The sequence below is a fragment of the Anas platyrhynchos genome, chromosome 4, assembly GCF_047663525.1.
Source record: "Anas platyrhynchos isolate ZD024472 breed Pekin duck chromosome 4, IASCAAS_PekinDuck_T2T, whole genome shotgun sequence".
In the NCBI taxonomy this organism is placed as follows: domain Eukaryota; kingdom Metazoa; phylum Chordata; class Aves; order Anseriformes; family Anatidae; genus Anas; species Anas platyrhynchos.
In genome coordinates, this window is record NC_092590.1 from 31,992,602 (window position 1) to 32,015,487 (window position 22,886).

Consider the following 22,886-nt stretch of genomic DNA (forward strand, 5'->3'; position numbering starts at 1 on the left):
CGGTCTAAAGTGCAGGCTAGATTTTAAATGTATTTTTATTGAAATGTGGTAATAATCAGGATGGATAAGTCAGACTTAATTCCTTTTTGTTGCCTTCAAACATAAATTAGCATAATAATTAACCTCCCCCAACCATCCCTAAAAAAGAAACCAGGAAAGCAGACTACTTGACAGCTTTCATTTTTTAAGTAGGTGTAGACTTGTGCTTCTTCGGATATCTCTAGTTTGTCGTAAAATATATAGCCAGAAATTAGGCTTTGTACTTGCATGCATGTCATTTTGTCCATTAAATTCAACAATATTTCTACTTATTCTTCTGAACACCAAAAACTTCTTCCTTCACTTGTAATAGAAGTTAATAAATCTTTGTTCTTGCAAGAAAAAGAGAAAAAGATGAAATGTGAATTTAAAAGAATTTCTTGCATATACTGTTAATACTATTACTAACAGTAATACATATAATAGTACATAACTGAAAACCAAACCAAACCAAAAAACTCATGGAGCTTTAGATAACCGTTGCCTCCTTTGCAGAATGTCTTATTTTCCTCTTTGGAAAAATCATTTTCTCTAAATAATGATAACAAAATGACTCAGTTCTATCCCATGGTCAATTTTTTACCTAGCTCAGTATGTGACTGTTTAATGGTAAGAGCTGGTGTTGTAAATTGTTTGCTATTAATTCTCTTCAACTGTCATATAACTGATAAGCAGAGATGTTGCTATATTGCATATTTTTAAGTTGCTTTATATAGCCTTTCAAATCTGTGGTGGCTATTGCTAAGAGAATCTGTGTCACTTAGCTCTTAATATAGGTGTATACCTATAGGAAATCATTTCGTGCTTGCTTTAAACTCTTCCATTTCTCAATTAGCTGCTCAAACAATTAGTAAAACTCCAGTAGACCTCTATCACTGTCAAATATTTGTTAAAGTGTAGAAACATTTCTAAATTTTGCAGTGCAGTTTAGGTACTAGAAGTGAAATACACATGATACTGCAATGTTCCTTTCTGGCTTTCCTGTTTACTTGTCAGCAAAATAGAATTACCTTTATCTGAGCTTTTGTAAAAGAATGAACTCTGGTGTTTCTACATGGCATTGCATTGTGTTTTGAATGAGTGGTGCGGTATTTACACATGCTTATTTAGCTATGTTAATTTTCCTAAGGTAAATACAATTTCTCAATAACGATATACTTGAGAACTCTTATCTAAATATTTAATTGCCTCTTATGCAACTGAGTGTCAATACAGTGAAGCACTTTAGTGTGTGCCTAACATGGGAATCAATTAGACTTTTATTGTGTTTAAAGTGAAGGAAAAGATTTAGCGCTTTACTGGATCATCTTGGTTCACAGGAAGTTATAAAGAGCTTCCTCCACTCCTTCTCAGAATAATTTAAATTACTGGAATATTCCAAGTAAGTACCAAATGAAAGGTGACTTTTATTGGGCTAATATTGACAATTCTGTTTAAACTGTTGTCAAATAGATTCTTATCCATGCTCCAAGTACAGCTTCTCAGCAGTTAAATGTATTCTCATTCTCAAGTGTTTGGGGCATATTCCTTACTAATATGGAACCTCTATTTATATTCTGCAAATTAATATTATCCAAAGCCCTTGAATTCTAATTCTTATGCAACAGTGTTTTTATTTTACCCTCCAATTAAAATAATTGGGGAAGGGTGGGGGAAGGCAATTTAAAAATGTTGAGATTGATAGAAAAATCATTCTGGGTTCAGCATAATTCTGATTCCCTTTTTATTACAAGAACTAACACATCGTGGCCATATTTCAGAATAAAATAGATATGTTTGAATAAACTGAGACTTCTAATATTTGAAGTTGAATATGTGCTAAAGGTTGGAACAGAATGCTTAATTTCATGATAATATTCAAAATGTTACTATGTGCCAGAGCAAAGTTTCCACTGGATGTAAACTTGAGACACAGTAATTAGTCCACAGAAATTTCTTTTGTTTACATATTTACACTCTTGTGACACAGAAAGTGTAGTAAATGCATAATTGTTGAGGAAAAAAAATGAAAAAGGTCCACAGTGATTTTCACTGTTGAATAACAAGTATGTTCATCATATACAACTTTCTGTTGTAAGATGGAATAGGTGATGTATAAATTCAAACCTGGACAGATACACTCCTGTAAATGGTTGATGTTATCTTACTATTAGCTAATTAAAGCATAGGTGGAGTTTTCATTATACTGCTTAAAGAGATTTACTCAAATTCTTGTTAAAACACATAGGACTCTTGCATTAAGTCTAGACTTATAAACAAGGAGTTTGCACACAGAAATCTGTAAACATGTGTTTTCTCCTGAGAATTTTGCCCCAGTCCAGTTTTAAAAAAATTCTGTAAGGATTTATTTTCCTCCGTTTGCCGACATGATGTAGGGTGAGACAAAAGTCTGATTAAAAGTCTGTGAAAAAAGCAATGAAATAAGTTAATGTTCTATCAGATGTTAGCTTTTTCAGCGAATGAATTAGGAAAAAGTAAATTGCTCATATTTTAATTAGAAGAAGAAAATGGTGGTTTTATTCTTATATTTCAAGGAGAAATTATTTTAACCAATTACCCAACCTCTGGGGAAATTAATATAGAGACTTAGAATTATTGCTTCTAATGTCAAAGAAATCTGAACTGTCTAATCAGATAACTGCTAACTTTTCAAAAGTAAGATTTTGGTACCATTGATTGAAGTTATTTCTGGAGCTTCTAGATAAACATGAATAAGAAGGGAAACAACTGCATAAACCCACTGCTGCTGGGGAAAAAGTCTATTTTGGATATGAGAATTTGGGTGCATATTTGCTTTGGAGAAACACTTTTTTTTTTTTTAATTTTGGAGCAGAGTGAGAGTTGGCATTGTGTTATAGGAATTTATAACAAAAGCAATATTCTAAAATGAGTAAATTGAATTTGTATGTGTAAATTTATCTTTCTCTTTCTATTTTTTACTTTTGATCTAAGACAGTATGGTGCTTTCTTCTTGCTGTATTGAAGTGGAAAAGAAGGATTGAGTTTTATTAATTATCTATGTATTAAGAATCATGCCCTGTAGTTTCTAATTTAAATTAAATATGTGTATGCATACATCTATATACATATATACATAAATGTTATTTAGGTATGTAATCTTTTACATTGAGAGAATATTTGGAAATACATTTCAATCAGTGTTTTAAACTCAGATTCAGGAAAATAGCTGTGTCCTGGTGTACCTCCACAGTGGGAGGTATGATTAATCATTTACACTAATCTATATGATGCCATGTGCGAGGAACCTGAATTCCTTCAGTGGGAGTTGGTGCTATTTTTACATTGTATGTTGAATGTGCCTTTGTACACACAGCATCAAAAAATGAAGAAAACTAAGGTGAGCTTCTAAGAGAGATGACTGAAAAGGACACAGGATAAACGTTTAAAGATATAAACATTTAAGGATACATTATTTGAAGTAATTGTTCACTGAGGACACAATAGGAATGTGTAGAACAATCTAACAGTAGTTATCTGTTTAGATAAAGAATGGAACTAAGACAAGGCGTGTTTAGAATAAATATAAAGCACAATTTGAGATCAGTGAACAATCTTCCATTTGAAGTGACAGTTGCACAGAAGACGAATGACAGTAGATCTGATGATTGCACATAATATTAGAAACATACTTGTTTATGTTGACACTTCACTTTATATAATGAAAAGCTTTTAGCCATGTTTAAGAAAAAAAGTTTGCTTTGTCACTATGCTTATTGTTCTTTAAAAACAGATTTTAAACCTCTCTAGAGAGTGCATGGCTTTTTTAGCAGTGCAAGATATATCTTACTCTTTATATGTCTAAGTTCTGCTGAAGGTCCTGATTATGTGCCATCCCATGGAACCTGAGTTTAGTAACTTTTCCTTATCAATGTGATTTCTGTAAGACCTTCGCTTTGTTGAGGTTTTAGAACCACATAAGAACAAACAAGGGCTATTGATCTTCTGTAAAGAAACGCCTTCCGTTAGAGCTCAAAATTGATTTATTTCTTATTTGACATATAAAGATTGAGTGTATTTTCTCAAATGTACAGAGGCACAGCAGGCAAAGAATGTTGATGAAACGGAAAAGTTAGCATTGAAATGCATCATCTACTTCTTGAAAACATTGACTAGTACTGGATATGCAGTCATTGGTCACAGCCACCATAGGGAAAAGTCCCTTTTCACAAGGGGAATGTCCACCTAGTTGACCAAAGGAAGCCAGCTGATGTAATCATTTTGGATTTAGCAAAGCTTTCAATAACATTTCTCACAGTATCTTTCTGGACAAAATGTCCACCATACAGCTAGACAAATATATAGTACAATGGGTGAACACTTGGCAGATGGGTCGAGCTCAAAGGGTTATAGTAAGTGTGGTTATACCAGGCTCTGATGGATTCTGCATCTGGAAAGGGACAATTGTTGATATACATGTGCAGACTTGGGGATGAGATGGAGAGGAGCCCCACAGAAAGGGATCTGGGGGTTTTGGTTGATGGCATATTGAATATGAGTCAGCAGTGTGCCCTGGCAGCCAAAAGAGCCAGCCGTACCCTGGGATGCATCAAGCACAGCATTGCTAGCCGGTCAAGAGAAGTGATTGTCCCTCTCTTCTCTGCACTGGTGCAGCTTCACCTCGAGCACTCTGTGCAGTTTTGGGCACTACAGTATAAGAAGGACATAAAGCTATCTGAGAGCTTCCAAAGGAGGGCTGAGAAGACCAGTTTCTAGAGGGGAGGGAGAATGTCTGAAGAGCGGCTGAAGTCCATTGGTTTGTTCAGCCCAGAGCAGAGCAGGCTGAGGGGAGGCCTCATGGTGGCCTGCAGCTCCCTCACGAGGGGAGCAGAGGGGCAGGCGCTGAGCTCTGCTCTTTGGGGACAGTGACAGGACCTGAGGGAATGGTATAGAGCTGGGACAGGGGAAGGTCATGCTGGGTGTGAGGAAAAGGTTCTTCACTAAGAGGGTGGTTGGGGACTGGGACAGGCTCCCCAGGGAAGTGGTCACAGCAGCAAGCCTGTTGAAGTTCAAGAAGTGTTTGGAAAATACTCTCAGACACATAGTCTATTTTTTGGGTGGTTCTGTGTGAAACCAGGAGCTGGAATCCATGATCCAGAGAAGTTGTATATGCCTCATCCCCAGAAGTGTTTGAAGCCAGGTTGAATGGGTCTTTGAGCAGCCTGATCCAGTGGGAAGTGTCACCGCCCTAGGCAATGGGGTTGGAATGAGATGATCCTTAAGGTCCCTTCCAACCCAAACAATTCTATGATCCTTGTGGGTCCCTTCCAACTCAGGATGGTCTGTGATTCTATGATGTATTGTTCTGTCACATTATTTTTCCCCTTCATTTAAAAAGAGTCTAAGGCTTAAAAACAGAATTATTTTTAAAGATCTCTTCAATTCTTTCTGTTCTTTCTCCACTGAAGTCATCACCTGCTGACATAATTATTTTCACAGTGACCAGTTATGATGTGTGACACAGAGCATTTTAAATTAGGAGGAAGTGCAGATAAATGCTAAAAATAAATAATAATTTTATTTTGTTGAAAATGTCACTTGCAATGAGAAGAAAAAAAATAAAGAGGGAAAAGAGGAATAGGTCAGGAAAACAACAAAATAAACCCTTGACACATGTTGTACCTCTCCATGCAGAATATTTTTCAGCTTTTTGTTTTTACATAAAGTTGATATCTGTTATAGGAATAAATCATACTATTTCATTAAGAGAATTTCTAAATACGGTATTGTATTTGTCCAAATATATTTTTTTTAATTTTGATAAAAACAAAACTTTACTTAGAATAAATAGGAACAGAGATATAAATACCTATATATATGATGAACAGTAATACATTTGCAAAATATAAACAGTGAACATAAACTAGGAGAGTTAGTAATTATGGAATAGGAAGTATGATTTCACTGAAGTCAACAGGAATTTTGTTTTTGTTTTAATTTAATCCTTTTGCAGGGATGGGAGGACAGAGGGGTAAGGAATGATAATTTGAAGCAATTGATTTATATGGGGTTTAAGACTAGTGTGATAGGTCTCTGGAATGTCTTACAGCACGAGCAAACTTCTGATGCAATGGATCAGTACTCCACATGACCAGAAAAGCAGATGCCTCTAATTACTGTTGCTTTGTCCCTATAACACGTGGCAACATGCGCCACAGCTCCTCCTCTTCTCTTGGCCTCCAGCTACACAGTCATCTTTCTAATTTTATATTTCTGCATCTTGTACCTGCCTTACTGCTGTGTCCTCAGATGTAAGCCCTGTCTATAACAGCATTTCTTTGCAGTTTTACTGTGATGATGCAGAAGGGGGAGTTGCAAGCTCAGTACAGCAATGAGATATTGTGCATCTAATTTGTATGCATTATTTGTTTGTTATTTTTAAAAAGTTTTTTTCTTACTTTATTTCTACATGTATTATTGTTTCAAATGGGTTTCTTTCTCAGGACATGTGTAGAAAACACACATCCTTCCTTTGAGGACAGAAATGCTAATGCTTCCTGAATGTATTGAAGTATGTTTTACACTTAGAATGCTTGTGAGTAGCACTGTTTACAACATGCATTTTGGCTAGCCTCAATATATGTCCTGATGTCAACTTGTCCTTTTTCCTTCCCTAAATTTTCTGAGATTTGTATTTTACAGTTAAAAAGGGGGAAGAAAAAATATTGTTATTTTTCTAATTTGCCTTTATCTATTGCATTAGCTGTTCTGATTCTTACACTTTCTCAGTTTCTTTTGAAATCTAGGATGAAGTTTGTCCCAAAGCTGATGGAGATCCTGTTCAGCGGTGTGTATGGGCAACTGCTGTTAATGTAAAAGACAAGTTCATTTACGTGACTCAGCCCACACTCAACAGAGTACTTATTGTTGATGTACAGTCTCAGAAAGTTGTACAGGTATTTCTAATTTTTGAGTTGATGTCTAATTTGATGTCTAAGTTTTTTTCATTATATTTTGGAAAAAAAAAAAAGATGCCATTAGTTCGAGAGTAAACAGTATCTGGAAAAAAGCTCGTTTACATTTAACAACAGTTTGTTTACTTATTCCTGTGAATAGTCAGTTGGCAGGGACAGAATCAATATGAAAAAATACCTCTTACAAATATTAAGTAGTTGAAGAAATGTAATTCTTTGGAAAATTTCTGAATTGAAGTACTTTTCACTTTAAATTGAAGGTATAGAATAGTATTTTATCATAATGGAATTTAACTGTTTTGACAGGAAAGGTCAGGGGGTTAGGTTGGCTACAGAAGGTGGAGGGCTGTTACTCAGTAAACTTTCAGATAGAGAAATTTCTGTAATTGTGGAAGACACAAGATCATGCTTAGCCAAGATCGGAGGCTGTGATCTGGAACTTCTCTATTCCTGTCTTCCATGTAGGTAGTACTGTCTGTTTCTCAGCCTCTGAGAAATTATTGGAGATACTCTGCTTAATCAAAATAATTCATTGGCTAAAAGAGAGAAAATGATGCTATGGTACAGAGATTAACTCATATGGTTTGTAAAAGACCTTGTAGTAAAGGCAATGCTAAGATACATACTAGAGTTTGGAGCAGTACAATTGCTTCAAGAGAGCCTGAGAGTCACAATATAATTCACATGGACAGTAGCTTCATTGGGATGGAATAAAAATTGAAGTTTGGTTGCCATTATAGAAATAAAATACTATAACCAATCTACTTGTGGCTTCTCTCTTACTGTCTCTCTCCTATTCTTTTTTTTTTTTTTTCCTTTCTCCCATTTCCACTGGTATCAATGTGTATATCAATAAGTGGTGTCAATGTACTGTGAGGTTAAATGGGGGCACAAGGCCAGGTTTTATTCTGTTGAATTGTCAAAGGCATATGAGAATGCATTTAGCAAATCATAGCTATAAATCCAGCATATTTTAAATTACTTTCTGATTATGAAGAGATTATTTAAAGTCTTAAAATATTTATGTTTACAAGGCATATCAAAAAGGCAAAATGTAATTATTTTACTTATTTGGCTTCTGCCTAGTGTTCCTACCATACTACACTTTTTTTTTTTCTTTATATTAGATTATATTTCATAGTATAGTCTTTAGTTTTTCAGGCAGGTGTCACTTGAACAGAAAGATAAGTTTTATTTGGCTTTCAGTGGTAAAGAAAGGCTTTCAACACAGGAGTGTCAACATTCTTTTGGGGCTTGTGGTTTTTTTTTGTTGTTTTGCTTCAGCTTTGGTTGGTTGGTTTGGTTTTTATTTGACTACATTACAGATCATACAAAATCTTCTTGAAATTTGCTTTAAAAGCGGAGCTATGCTTTTTCTGAAATAAAATTATTTCCTGGGCAAAAGCTCTGAAGCTAGTTAAATTGTTAACAATTCTGCTCTGATTCTTTGAAGAAAGAAAACCTGTATGAGAGGTTTCCTGATATAGAGGTTTTGATACCACATTGAATGTTCTGCTTCAAATTTTAATCATACAAATGATTACAAACTATACATAACATCTACAGAGTTTCTTATAGTATCATCACATCTGTCACCAATGTGTTTTTTTAGTTAAATATAACATGGGTTTGTATTAGAACTCTAATTTATTTTAAATAAAAAATACTTAAATAGAGATTTTCTTCAGCTTTTTTGCCTTCTCTGGCCAATAAATGAATAAAAATCTTTAATATAGAGATTATATATATATATTATACATATATAGCGTATATTAGTATAGAATTTTAAAAGAATAAATAGTAAAACTGTGATTTTTAAATAAAATTACCTTGACAAAAACATTTTAATCCATATCACTTTATATTCTTTAAACATCTATATTTAAACATCTACTACCTTGTATATCAATTGACTCAGTAGACATAGCTGCACTGAAAACCTTAGCCATTCCAAATGAGGATGGGGATGGATAAAATGCTTTAAAAAAAAAAAAAAAGTTAAACATAAAAAGTTATTAATATTTTTGTTCCTTTTCTTCTTTTTATTTTATCATTATTATTATTGTTATTGTATAGTTAAGTTTACCTTTGCATATCAGAATTGGTTTTCTGAGAATAAGACTTTTTACAACCAATTTGATGTACTTCTTCAGGAAGAGACACTGAAAAAAAATTCTCACTGCAATCCTCTTATTTGAAGAACTGGAATTTCTAGCAATGATTTCCCTGGTCTCCAAATGGCATTAATTTGTCATCTTAATTTGTCAAACTGATGAATGATATTTCAATTTAATTGCATTTATTAACATTTAGACTTCAATGACAAGAGAGACAATATTATGCCTTTAGAGCTTACTGAGATATGTTAAAAAACAAAAAAAGTTGGAAGCTGTTTTGAACTTAGGTTTTATGGAATAGTTTGATCAGTAGTCATTTCAAATTTGCTTTAAAAGAGATTTGTAATTGTTTTATTAATTGTTTTATTGTATCGTTAATGGTATGCCTAGAGATACTTAACCTTACATGTTAACTATAGAGTAAAATTCAATAAATTAGCCACCAACTAAAAGTATACCCCTCCTCAACAAAGATTAGAATAGAGGGATTCTCCAGTTCTTGTACGGAGTTAGATTAAATATTCAAGTATCTGTAATGGTCTAGGCTTTGTGCCTTATTTCTGTGCTCCTCAAAAGGCATATTAAGTTAAAACAAATACTACACAAGCCTTCATGCTAATCAAGGGCCAAACAACAACAACAACAACATACATTTCACCTTAAAAAAAAAAAAAAAAAGTCTTGAAAAATGGAATAGCATCGCTTTTCCATTACTGTAATAATAGCCAGGTCACCTTTGAACAGCCTTTTTTCAGGAAACATATTGACGTGGTTTTCTTTATTATGGTCTTTTGTTTGAAGTACTATTATGCACGTTACATTCATTAATTTATGCTATAAAAGTTAATGAAGAAAATGTATATAGAAGTGTACATGTATACATCTAGATAATGTAAATAACTAGGTTGTAGGATGATTTTTTTTTTTCTAAGATACTAGAATAGACATTTTAAATTTCAATATATGTTTCCAATCTAGGGACATGGGTAGTGTATCTTTAAGGAGGTATTCATAGGTTTTCTGATTTAGCCAGGTACATCTAAATCATAGCTTTTAAAGTTAAGAAAAATATTTACTTTAATTTGTAAGTTCTTGAAAACAAGTGCTGTCACCTGTAATTGTTTGGAACTGCTTAGCAACATAAACTTAAGTAGGACGACTTCAAGTCATCTTTCAGTCGACTGTCATTTAGTACACTGTGCTGGTGGCATTTGAGCCTGGAATAGCTAGAAACAGCTGTGAAAGCACATCTCCAAGACTCTGAGCTTCTCTTTGCTGTCTGGTCCTTTCTTGGGAATTATCCTGCATTATCCTTGCATGACTCCACAGGTAATTCCTTCTCCTCCAGGCAGTGTCATTGCCCAAATCCAGAATACAACTGGTGCTCATTAAGCAGAACATGCACGAGCCAGCCCTTTCATTTGAGTAATCCAACTTGAATTTTGATACGCCTGAACAAAATAACTATACAACAGCCACCAAAGTATTATTTTAGACTAATTGTCTTCTATTTGCAGTAGGAAATGTTATGAAACTTGAATGACCTTTTCCAAGGGGCACTTTTCTGTTTTTAAATCATCTGGTGAGCAGCAACCTGTCTTAGTTTTCCATTTTCTAAAAGAAAAAAATGATTTTTTTTTTTACATGAAGTTGTGACTTCCAACACCTCAGGAGTACGGTTAAGTATCATCAGCAATCTCAGCCAGCCATTAGTGTGTTATCTTGAGGATCTACATCATTACTTTAAATTAGCTTCACTTAATTAGCCAGCTGGTACACTCCCTGACAAACTGATAAACAAGCTGTGCTTTATTGTTCGGTAATAGTGAGACTTAAAAACAATTTCCACTTATTTTTTCTGCTTTAATGATGAATATAGAAAAGTAATCCCCACAACTGTTACCTCATGCAGAATGTCTGTTAATCAAATAGTCTGTCCTCCCTTTTGATTATTCAGTCTTCCTCCTAAAAAAGAAAGTGTAGCCTATAAGGTTTTTAGTCTCTGGAGACAAAACTGAAGGTGGTAGGGAAAACACCTTGGTTCTGATCACATCTACAAAAAGTATAAATCATATCTGGGAAACATTTATATGTTAACACGCTTACCAACTTCAACAGTATACACTTTAGCAGAGTTGTCTGCAGTAACATTGTGTTGGTTTTATGCAGGACTGTGCAGGAACATGTGTTGATTCACTATGTAGTTTGAGAATAATTTCCCTTTTTAGCCATTTTCCAGTTATTTGTGTAGCTTTTAACTGATATGTATGAAGAGAGGGTTGGTTGGGAAGGAAGGTAAGTACATTTTTACTTGATTTAAAATGTTTATTTTCAGCTTCTTAATAGCCTCAATATGATGCAGTCTTGATGTCAAATATTAGAACACATAATGGATAAAAATCAGTGATTCAGTAACTTTGAATGAATCAGAGGACTATTTCAAAAACTGACAACATGATTTTTAAATCTGATCTTAAAACATCAGGAAATGTATGTCCAGCCATCATTTTAATTCAATCATATTTATTATTTTTCTTTTTAAAATGTGACAGAAGGTAAGAATTTCTTCTCTTATTATGCTGCAGGCAGTGAGTACAGATCCTGTCCCAGTGAAACTACACTATGATAAATCACATGATCAAGTCTGGGTTCTGAGCTGGGGAGACATGGAAAAGAATTCACCAACTTTGCAGGTGGGTATATTGATCAGACTGATTATACGCTATGAAATCTAGATAGGCTGAATCTTTATGTAATTGAGACATTTGTATATTTCCCTTTAAACATCATTATGATGACCCAGCAGAGGTAGTAAGATATAAGATAACTGACTTTGCTTTAATATATTTTTTTTCAATACCTTTACTCAGAACTGACTATATCAACTTGATAGAAGTCTATGGAATACAGGTGAAAACAGTAGCATGTTTTGCCAGTCTTTTGAGAGCAAACTTGCTGCTTATGATGTTTTTGCCCCTAATTAGAGGATACGTTGGATTTTAGGCATATTTGTATTTCACTAAAATAAGTGTAAAATGTAAGAGTAAGTACAATAAGGTAAGACAGTTCCATCTTTTTTTTTTTTTTTCTTCAGATGTATAATAACAGTTTTTGTTTTTCACATGTCCTCTGAGCAGTGGCAAGCCTAGGGACAGCCACTAAAGAAACATTTCAAGAAACTGTGATTGCATTTGCTTCTTTTTCACTACTTTCTTCTCCTAATTTAAAGTAATCCTATGAGAATATGGAGATAGTCTGTGTCATAGTTTCAAAATTATTTCAACTTATTTTCCTTTTTCTAGAAGTCAATGGAGACCTTATTTATTTTTAAATGCATAAGGAGCAAGAGAAATTCAAATGTAGGGCTTAAATAGTAAAAAATGATTAAAAACACCTTTTTAGCACCTCTAGACTCTTAGTAGCTGTGAATATGCAAGATAATTTGTGACAGTTTTGCTATCACTCCTCCTAAGAAAATGACTGATAATTGAGTCACACATATCCTATTTTAAAGCTAGTGATCATCTTCACTCTCCATTTCCTTTACACTATCCATAATCAATTATTTTGCTTTTTTAATCCAGTCTTAAGAGCATGTAAATGATTATCACACTGGCTATTAATATAAAATTGTCTTTTACTTGTCTATAAAGATTTACTGCAGAGACTGTTCAGTGATTTGAGGAAAATTCAAGGCGAATTGGTTCAACATTTTAAGAAATATATAAACTGAAACCAACTTGCTCTTCTGAAATATATATGTGCTATATCGAATTGCCTCATGATTGACAAGACTTGGGAGTATGTATAAGCATAGCTTCCTGTGAATCAATTAATAATATCTTATATTTTCACTTGGACTGCAGTGCTTAAGAAACATAATCCCTATCTAGGGTCAAGTGTGAGAATAGGTAAATAAAAATATTAGTTTTCATTAACTGCTTGAGACTTTAATAATATATATGAATAAATATGGACTCCGTTAGAAAAAAAAAATGAGGAGAGAAAGGAAATATGAAGATCAGGTATGTTAGGTATGTAAAAATTCTCTGAAATTTGAAATGCTGATCAGCTTTATTCAATGTTGTTTGTTTTGTCATTTCTAGCTGAAGATTAACACAGTAGATGGAATACAGAGGCAATATTGTATGAATGTACTTAGAAATAGATTAAATTTTGAAGGAATATTTCCATTGTTTGTAATAATGTTACTTTATGTAGGTGATAACACAAGCCAGTGGGAGTGTTTCTCATCACACAATCCATACTCAGCCAGTAGGAAAGCAGTTTGACAGAGTAGATGACTTTTTCATTCCTGCTACAACCCTCATCATTACCCATATAAGGTAAGTTTTAACCCAGTTATAATTAACTTACAAATGAACTATAATGTTGTCTCCAAAGAAAACAAATTAAAAATAATCTTGAAAATGTGATACCATGCCTTTTTAGTATAGCTTGGAAAGACTCTTCTTCATATACAAACTTCATGTGAGTTTTGTTGAATAAAGGCTGTTGAATTTATCAGAACAAACATTTATTAGAATGTGTTGTTTCGTTTTTTCCTTTTCTCATCAAACGTTCAAAAATTTTATTACTCTAGATACTAAATTTGAGATGTAATATCACCTGGGGTGTTCTTGAGGAATTGATAACTGTAACATTCAGATAATTCCCTAAATTAGGAGCATAAATCTGAATTTGGAAATGATACTCCCTAATTTCTTCTACACCAGAGCAGCTGTTTTATATATAGTATTTGCCACGTTGTATTATATATATTTTGCATTAAAGTTTTTCTCTTGATAAACAGACCAGAAAAGACACTTACGGAGTTTTAAAAGGAATTATGATAAAACATAACTTAAGTCTTTCTGAACTAGAGTCTCTTGCTAATTCTGTTCTTTTTTTCTTTTTTTTTTTTTTAATCAGGCTATCTGTTTTTAAAGCAAGCTACGTGTAAACTATTTAGAATGTAAAGTTGTGCAAAACAAGCAAGCTGTGTAAACTCTATTTAGATGCATGCATAAAGTTTTTCTGATTTCGTGGGTGCTGAGTAGATGAAATTCTTATATGTTAAAAATGGTTTGCACTATAATTCATACTATAAAACACAGTAAGTTCTTGGGACCTTAGTTATTTCTCTCAATTAATGTAGGATTATTTGTGTGTCCACGGAATAGACAACTTTTGGCTGCGATAGAAATATACCAAGTATGGAAAACTGTAAGGAAGTAACAAGTTGGATTTTAGAGACACATGGGACAAGGAAAGAGAGTGTGAGGAAAAGAGGGCAAAGTTTAATACAGAAGTAAAGCAGAAATATTTTCCGAATTTCACCAATGCCTCTTAAATGAAAATCTACTTCTATTTTTCTTCTTCCAAATGCATTAGTAGGCATATGAAATTTCATTTTCTTTTAATGTTTTCTGTAACATTTCTACCTGTAGGGTAGAAAAATTCTGCCTTTTAGGATTTGTACATCCGAATCTTATGTTAATAGTTATTAGTACTTTGTATGCTTAGAACTGTTAGGTTATTAGCAAAGTGACACAGATATATTTCAGTGTAAATGACCTCAGCAAATAATTAACTTCCTTGCTTATTGTGCCCTTCTAAGTTCAAATATCTATAGAAATGCTCTAATTAGGATGATTCTAACTTTCCTTCAGTTATGGGAAGGCATCACTCATGTTTAGCTAAAATCTCTACTCATATATATAAATATGCATCTCCATCCAAAAAGATTTTAGTCCCGTAAAAAGATTTAGTCTTTTAAAAAAGTGAAAACATCAAATTTAGGTTGATTTTACAATTGATTCCAGAATTTACTCTAAAATATGTGCCTGTGAAGAATCTAGTCTATATCAAAAAAAAAGAAAAATAAAAATTTTAGTTTTCTACAAAACTTTTAACAAATAAATTATCAATCAGCCATATGCACTTTAAAAGGAATGTGTAAATTAATATGTATGAATAGAAATTAACTCTAAGTACCATTACTGCCACATCACTTTAAACAAGTAGATAAATGCACATTGTGTTCCTAAGCTCAGCCATAGAAAACCATTAAATAATTCTGCTACATTTGGAGTATGAATTCTTTGAGAGAACAGAAGCTACTCTAGAAGCTACACTACATAAACTACCAGCATTAGAGGTACTACTCTTCTGACTAATTGATTTTGATGTTTATTACTAAATTATTGCCCTAGGGAGGGCAACTTTGTTCAGCTTTATATTTAAGGGAATTTACAGCTGGTGATTCCTACCTGCATAGCTCCCTAATCCATTGCCAAAGACTGCACTGACAGAAGACAGCAGTTAGTGATCTTCAGTTGTCTCCTTGAACAATTCTAAGGGATCCTGTTGCACACCTGTTCCACATCCTGTTGAACATCCTGTTCCACACACACATTTGATGTCATATGAAATGAATTAAAGTTATATTAATGTGTGCAAGTCTTTAAAAGTCCAAGACCTGACCGCTGATGTCAGATGATGGGGGGGAAATTAATCAGTTAACATTTCAATAAATATTGGCATGACAACCATTTTGAAAATGTTACACAATGCATCACTAAAAATTGCATTGAATTAGTAAAAATGCTTGCTTTGTTTAATGGAATGTAAAATAATTCTATACAGTATATGCAAGCACATTTATTTACAAGATACATATTCTATCAGATAGTAATATAATTATTCATGCAGATTTTTGCTATAAAAGGATCAATAGAACAGCACTGGTACTTAAATACATTAATTTTCATGTAAATAGGAAAAGAAAAATGTGAAAGACATCATACAAGGAGGGGAACCAGGAAAAATAGGCCCAGTCCAAAGACAGTGAAGAACTCATTTTGTCAAACTCAATCTATTTGAAATTGGAATTCTGTCTAAGTAGGTCATGTAGTTGCTTTCTTATGTTAGTTTTCTGAAATACTACCTAATTCTGAGCTTCTGATTCTATTAAAAAAAAAAAAAAAAAGACTACATAGAGAAACCATATTTTTATTTTACATTTTTTTAAAGAGCTATTTTTGTGAAGTCACTCAGTTGTTAAAGAATTTGCCTTTCATAAAAAGTCTGGCCTTCAAGTACTTAGTTGTTTTTTTGTTGTTGCTTAAATGAAAATGAACCACATGAGAAATGTGTCAGGAAAGTTTTTGAATTAATTGCATCAGAGAAATACATCAAAGTAGTAGTGATAAAGAAAAAAACTTGTCTGTTAAATCTAAATTGTCAACAGTCAACAATAAAAAGCCTCAACAGCAGCATGTGTTTCTGTAGAATGTGATGCAATGAATATAAAGCTTTAATTTATTGCCATTTGGTGCTTATTCTAGCCAGGGGAGCATTTTATGAGTGTGAATACTGAAAGACAGAAAGACAGGAAATAAACCCACTGGCTGAATTAGCTGATTAGGGACCTATTTGCTCTTTGTTAGAAGTCAGTTCCAAACAACACCAGACCTTTCCAGAAAAAAAGGAAGGCTTTTTGCAGCCAGGTGCATTTGCCACCTGTAAAACTAAAACTCTGAATGATGTAATCCTTTTGCAACTACTAACCATTTACGGGTGAACAGGGTGGCATCTGTTAAGTGGTTATAAACTATACAGATACCAAGTCTTCCCCCCCCCCCCCCAATTATTTCTCGAGAAAGTATATACAAAGCTTATTCCATTTGTAGACGGACCTTTTAAAAATCGAGTATATGTATTTTCAGTAGTTGGCATTAGACATTTAATGAGAAGAAAATTTTAATCACTGAACTGCTCTGTGCCAAAGCAGTTCATTGCAACCAATGATCATGTCCTTAATTGGCTGCTAACACCCAATTCTTATCATAAAAATAGATATTTGCAATTAGTATGTGGGATAGCTGCAAAAAGATGACTTGTATAATACTCATGAAAATATATTCTTAGAAGCCTAAGGAGTAAAAGAGCTGATTATTTCAGCTCCACTGTTCATAAATCGAAGTGAACAAAAGATAATTGGAATAAATTAAGGTCTATCACTACGCTGCTGAAAAATGTTTCAAAAGCAAAGTTAAATGAACTCGCTGTAATGGAGTCACTCTAACTTTTTAGATATTTTAATCTATTAGCAAGTATTTTAGATGTTATATAGTTACCTGACTTAACAAGTAGAGGAATGAACGATCAACTCATTAACTTTATTCAGGATCTGAATAAAGTTAAAATGTTCTCAGTTTGAATCTTTATCTCTCTTATTTCTCTGTTGTGTAGGATATTGGGGGAAGCAGTCTTTCTGAGATTATGTTTATTCATTTGCACAACACATTCCAAAAACTAAGCTTTTTTAAAAGAGGTAATTGGAATGTGCTGCCAATGAATCCTTGTGAACCTTCATAAATGAAATCCACGTAGGGTGCTGATTCAGTAATTTCAGAAGTTTGAATTCAGAATTCCACACTTTATTCCAGAGTTTAAGCCCATACAGTGGTGTGAAGTAGTTGGAATGTCAGAGCATTTTCAGTATTTGTATGAAAATAAGCAAACAGAAAATATTTTATCTCAGAAATCCTACGTAATCAGAAAAAACTTCCTTTTCAAATGATTTGCATGTGAAACAAACAAAGATAAATGCTGAGCCAACTATAGACAAAAGAGGTGGAATTAATTTCTGAGGTTGAATATTTAATGTAGCCCATGTGATTTAGCTATTTAAGAGATGATTTAATATTTTACAAATTAAATTAACAAGCCCTGTTAGGGGACTACCAAGTTTGCACACAGTTCTTAGTCTTTAAGCTATAAATATATGTACTTCTACAGGGGAAATAACTTGAAAGGTTGAGGCTTTGGAGAAAGAAGCTCCATAGTACTAAGGCAATCATTGAAGATATAGCAACTGCAATTTCTCACGATTGTGGAATCTTTTAGTGCTCCATGGCAGCACAGCACACAATGGAGGTCTGTCTGGGTTAGGGGCTCACACTGCCATCTCACATCTCTGTAAACCATGTCTTTGTGAGAGTAGTACTAAATGGAGAACCTGTAGTGATTCTTTCCCCTCTCTGTGTATTTCCCCCTGCAAAGGAGGTCCCTTTTGGTCCATAAGCGTGTTATTTATGAAAAAGAAACTCATAGGAAGTTATGGGGAAGAAGGAGGGGAGACAGCAAAAATTATTCCTGCTGTGAATGGTGATTTTTACAGCATCTTTATTCTAAAGGGAATATGAAGAACTAACAGATTAAGAGATTCAGTTCAGACAAATTAAACAGTATGAAACTTGTTCAGCTACTACCATTGGCAATAGCAGGAACATTCTACTTGTTCTACTTGCGTTTCCCATTTAGTTCAGGAAATAGCCACAACCTGGCTTAAGTCTACTGGTTTATACTAAATCTAAGAGGAGTTTTGCTAAACTGTAAATGTTTTCCAAGCTATAGTTTATTTTTTTCCTCTTGCATGTGCAGACATCATTGCAGGAAAAAAAATACTTCTGGGATAATATAATCTCTCCCTCTGAAGTAGCCAAAAAAACTATTATTACAAATAAATAACTGTAGTACCTATCTCCTTTTACATATCTGCTTTTAAAATGCAACACGTGTCAGTATGTGAAAAGATATTACACAATGAAACATGTAAAAATTTATTCAATTACAAAAAGAAACTAAACCTGCAAGTACGGGATTAACAGAGTTTCTAGTATCTAGTGATTAGAAGTTATCTTAGTAAATCTTTAATTACTCATTAGTTTTCCAAATAAATCAAATTATAAGGATTCATTTACTAGCTTTAAGAGGCAATCTTAAAATTATGTAATTAACCAATTTTTTATGTTTGCTGATAAACTTCCAGAGCACAGTGATTTAAAATGTTTTGCTGGGTATGCCTCAGATGGAGTGAATTTTCTTCACAGCAACCCTATTTTATATTATGCATTATTCATTTGTGACTTTGGGATAGTGAAATTTATTTACAAATTTTTATTTGTGTATTTCTATTTTTGAGCATTTAGAATAACAACATTTAATCTTTTCTATTTGAGGTTATGTTAGAAGCCTCTCTAATGTTTAGTAAAGCAGAGATTCTTGTGTAGTTATATGATTCAAAGAGTTGAAAAAAACTTCCAGATCTGCATATGTAGACTGTTTTGTCTATGTACATTCAATGAGTTCCCAACTGTCAGCCTACAATTTTTTCTCATGGATAAACTATTCAAACTTTCATCTTAAACAAACAAAACCTAATAATACAAACCACTAATTTCTACAAATTAAACACAGCAACTTCCCATGGTGTGCCTGATTTTTTCTCATGAAGATCTTGCATTTGCAATAGAAATGTTCTCTTGTTCTCTCTTGTGCCTTTTTTTTTTTTTGTGCAAAAATCTATGATATTTTTAGATAAAATAAATATCTGTTTTGGTTCAGTCTAATATTTTCTTAATATTTCTTTTTTTTTTTTCTTAATATTTTCTTAATTTGAGTCATTAGTAGAGAAAAAGTAGTTGTGATACAATTTAGTGTTTGTTCTTTTCAATGTTCATATATTTCAATGTTCATATATTGACTTCAGCAAGGCTTTTGACACCGTCTCCCACAGCATTCTCCTCAAGAAACTGGCTGCTCTTGGCTTGGACTGGCGCACGCTTCGTTGGGTTAGAAACTGGCTGGATAGCCGGGCCCAAAGAGTTGTGGTAAATGGAGTCAAGTCCAGTTGGAGGCCGGTCACTAGTGGCGTCCCCCAGGGCTCGGTGCTGGGGCCGGTCCTCTTTAACATCTTCATCAATGATCTGGACGAGGGCATTGAGTGCACCCTCAGTAAGTTTGCAGATGACACCAAGTTAGGTGCGTGTGTCGATCTGCTCGAGGGTAGGAAGGCTCTGCAGGAGGATCTGGATAGGCTGCACCGATGGGCTGAGGTCAACTGCATGAAGTTTAACAAGGCCAAGTGCCGGGTCCTGCACCTGGGGCGCAATAACCCCAAGCAGAGCTACAGGCTGGGAGATGAGTGGTTGGAGAGCTGCCAGGCAGAGAAGGACCTGGGAGTGATGGTGGGCAGTCGGCTGAATATGAGCCAGCAGTGTGCTCAGGTGGCCAAGAAGGCCAACGGCATCCTGGCTTGTATCAGAAACAGTGTGACCAGCAGGGCTAGGGAGGTGATCGTCCCCCTGTACTCGGCTCTGGTGAGGCCGCACCTCAAGTACTGTGTTCAGTTTTGGGCCCCTCGCTACAAGAAGGACATCGAGGTGCTTGAGCGGGTCCAGAGGAGGGCGACGAAGCTGGTGAGGGGCCTGGAGAGCAAGTCCTACGAGGAGAGGCTGAAGGAGCTGGGTTTGTTCAGCCTGGAGAAGAGGAGGCTCAGGGGTGACCTTATCGCTCTCTACAGATACCTTAAAGGAGGCTGTAGTGAGGTGGGGGTTGGCCTGTTCTCCCACGTGCCTGGTGACAGGACAAGGGGGAATGGGCTAAAGTTGCGCCAGGGGAGTTTTAGGTTAGATGTTAGGAAGAACTTCTTTACTGAGAGGGTTGTTAGGCACTGGAACAGGCTGCCCAGGGAGGTGGTGGAGTCACCATCCCTGGAAGTCTTCAAAAGACGTTTAGATGTAGAGCTTAGGGATATGGTTTAGTGGGGACTGTTAGTATTAGGTTAGAGGTTGGACTTGATGATCTTGAGGTCTCCTCCAACCTAGAAATTCTGTGATTCTGTGATCCCCAGATATCACAGTATGGGAGCTTCCTTCTTAAAATGAAGAAAAGACCTTTTGGGACTGTTCTGACATAGATAATTTATCCCCTTTGCAGTCCTTATCTCTATCTCATTATTCATTTTCTACTAGTACTGTCTATTTCTTTTGGCATATACAAATTTGGCTGTGCATTCCATATGACATCTGCCCACCTTGCTGTTACCGTATTTTCTGGCCAAATCTCAATTCTATCCTTCCTTGTACTGACATTCAGGGCTATCTTTAGGAATGTATTTTGTTCAGTATAGCTAACCCTTTACTTGGCTTTCATTTTTTTCCAAAAATGAAGTGATTTTTTGTTATTGTTAAATTGCTTGCTCTCCTTTCCTAAAATGTACAAGAAAAAAACATGTTTACTGCCAATGTAGAAAGACTATTTTTTGCTGAGAATTAATTCTTTTATGAAAAAATGCATAGTTTCATGTATTCCTGGATTCTAAAAATGTAGAAACTGAAATGTTTTCCTTTGTCATAAAATGTCTTGAATGATTTTCTTTTGAATACTTTAATCATTGGACAACAATTTGCAATAATGAAAAAGTCTGTTTCATATACTTCTGATGTGATTGTTTTATGAGGGAAGCCTCAGACAATTCATAGACTCTGGCATCACTAGTACCTTGAAATATCAGGGCTTATCCCAATCCTGTGCAAATGTATACTGAATATGATTGAAAAACACTGAACTAGTCCATTTTATAACAAGAAAGCTCTTCCCACAACGCAAAAAAAAAAAAAAAAAAAGAATCCACCATTGGGCCAGCTATGGCAAAATCTTCCCAGCTGTTCTTTACCATAGCTCATTTGAAGATATTCTTCAGTATACGCTCCATTTCCCTCCAATAGATCTCTAGTGAGATATAATTTAAATACTCTGCAGGTACAGTACAATCTTACACTGAAATAGGGAGAGAGGAAGGGAGAGGAGGTAAAGACCTGCCATCAAATTCCATTCTTCATCAGAACTGATCTTTTCATTCATTTAACAGAAATGGTAGCAATGATGTTGTTATATGTTGAAATTACTCATTTTCCAACAGGGCAACCTTCTGTTCTGCATTTTTTAATTTTCTTATTCTTGAGTTGTTTTCTCCATTCCTATTTCTTAGCACTGCTATGTTAAGATTTCAGAGGTATGTTATAATAGTCACGTGTTACTGGTGCAAATATTATTTATATCTTTTAAAGGTGTAGTCTTTAAATACTTTATTTAGAGTGATAGGAAGATGCTTTGTGCTTAACACTTATACACAAATATGTGGGAGAGCCTTTTCTGCTGCAAAACAGAAATATGAAGCAAGAATTCTTAGTGTCATAAAGAACAGAAACAAAATCAGGGAAAGAAACTTCAAAGGTCAAAGACTGTTGTAGTACCCAAAAGTAAAACAACTTTTGTGCTGATGAGCAATAGCCAATGGGCAAAATCCACTTAGCCTTTTGTTATCATCAAGCAACCTTTTTTGAACTGCAGAAATTAAAGAAAGGTCTTTTCTCAGCAACCTGCCAGAAATGAACTGTTCCAGGAACAATCATTTTGTAGGTCCTGAGGGGAAGACTGGTATGCCCTTGCAATGCTGACAGTTTTTGAAATCAGAAACCCTTCAAAAATGAAAAACGTGGTTTTTATCTAGAGATAAATATTTTATTTGTGCAATATGCTACAGCAGTTGTAATAGAAAATGACAATAAAAAATGTATTTTGAACTTTATTTAAAAGAGTAATTTAAAAGTGAGGAAAATTAACTCTCTGATATTTCAATGGTATGACTGCAAGGCCTTTATGAAATAAAAGAAATCAGTGAAAACGGTCTTCCTGAGAATCATCCATGTATGGATATAAAGTAAAGAATGATTTTAATACAAGAAATAATGGTTACAGTGCTGTTTGTCAAGTTCTTAGAAAATCCACAGTTACAAGGAAGAGTGCTTCTGTGTTTCTGTGTGTGTGTGTGTGTGTGTGTGTGTGTGTGTGTGTGTGGTGTTGATGACAAAAGCTCGAAAGACCACTGAAAGCAATTGAGGTGTACCACTAAGAAACAGTTCTTTGGCCAATTTCTTTTTCTTTT

At 34.3% G+C, this 22,886-nt stretch overlaps 1 protein-coding gene across 9 annotated transcripts in view; it reads left to right on the forward strand.

Annotated features, from left to right (window-relative positions):
• FSTL5 (follistatin like 5) overlaps positions 1–22,886 on the forward strand; it is a 407,458-nt gene that overhangs the window by 370,087 nt on the left and 14,485 nt on the right. For all 9 annotated transcript variants that reach the window (XM_013096657.5, XM_013096661.5, XM_013096662.5 and 6 more), the window contains 3 exons: positions 6,804–6,953; positions 11,674–11,781; positions 13,310–13,434. In XM_013096657.5, the coding sequence (XP_012952111.3) occupies positions 6,804–6,953; positions 11,674–11,781; positions 13,310–13,434 (383 nt within the window). The remainder of the gene's footprint in view (positions 1–6,803; positions 6,954–11,673; positions 11,782–13,309; positions 13,435–22,886) is intronic.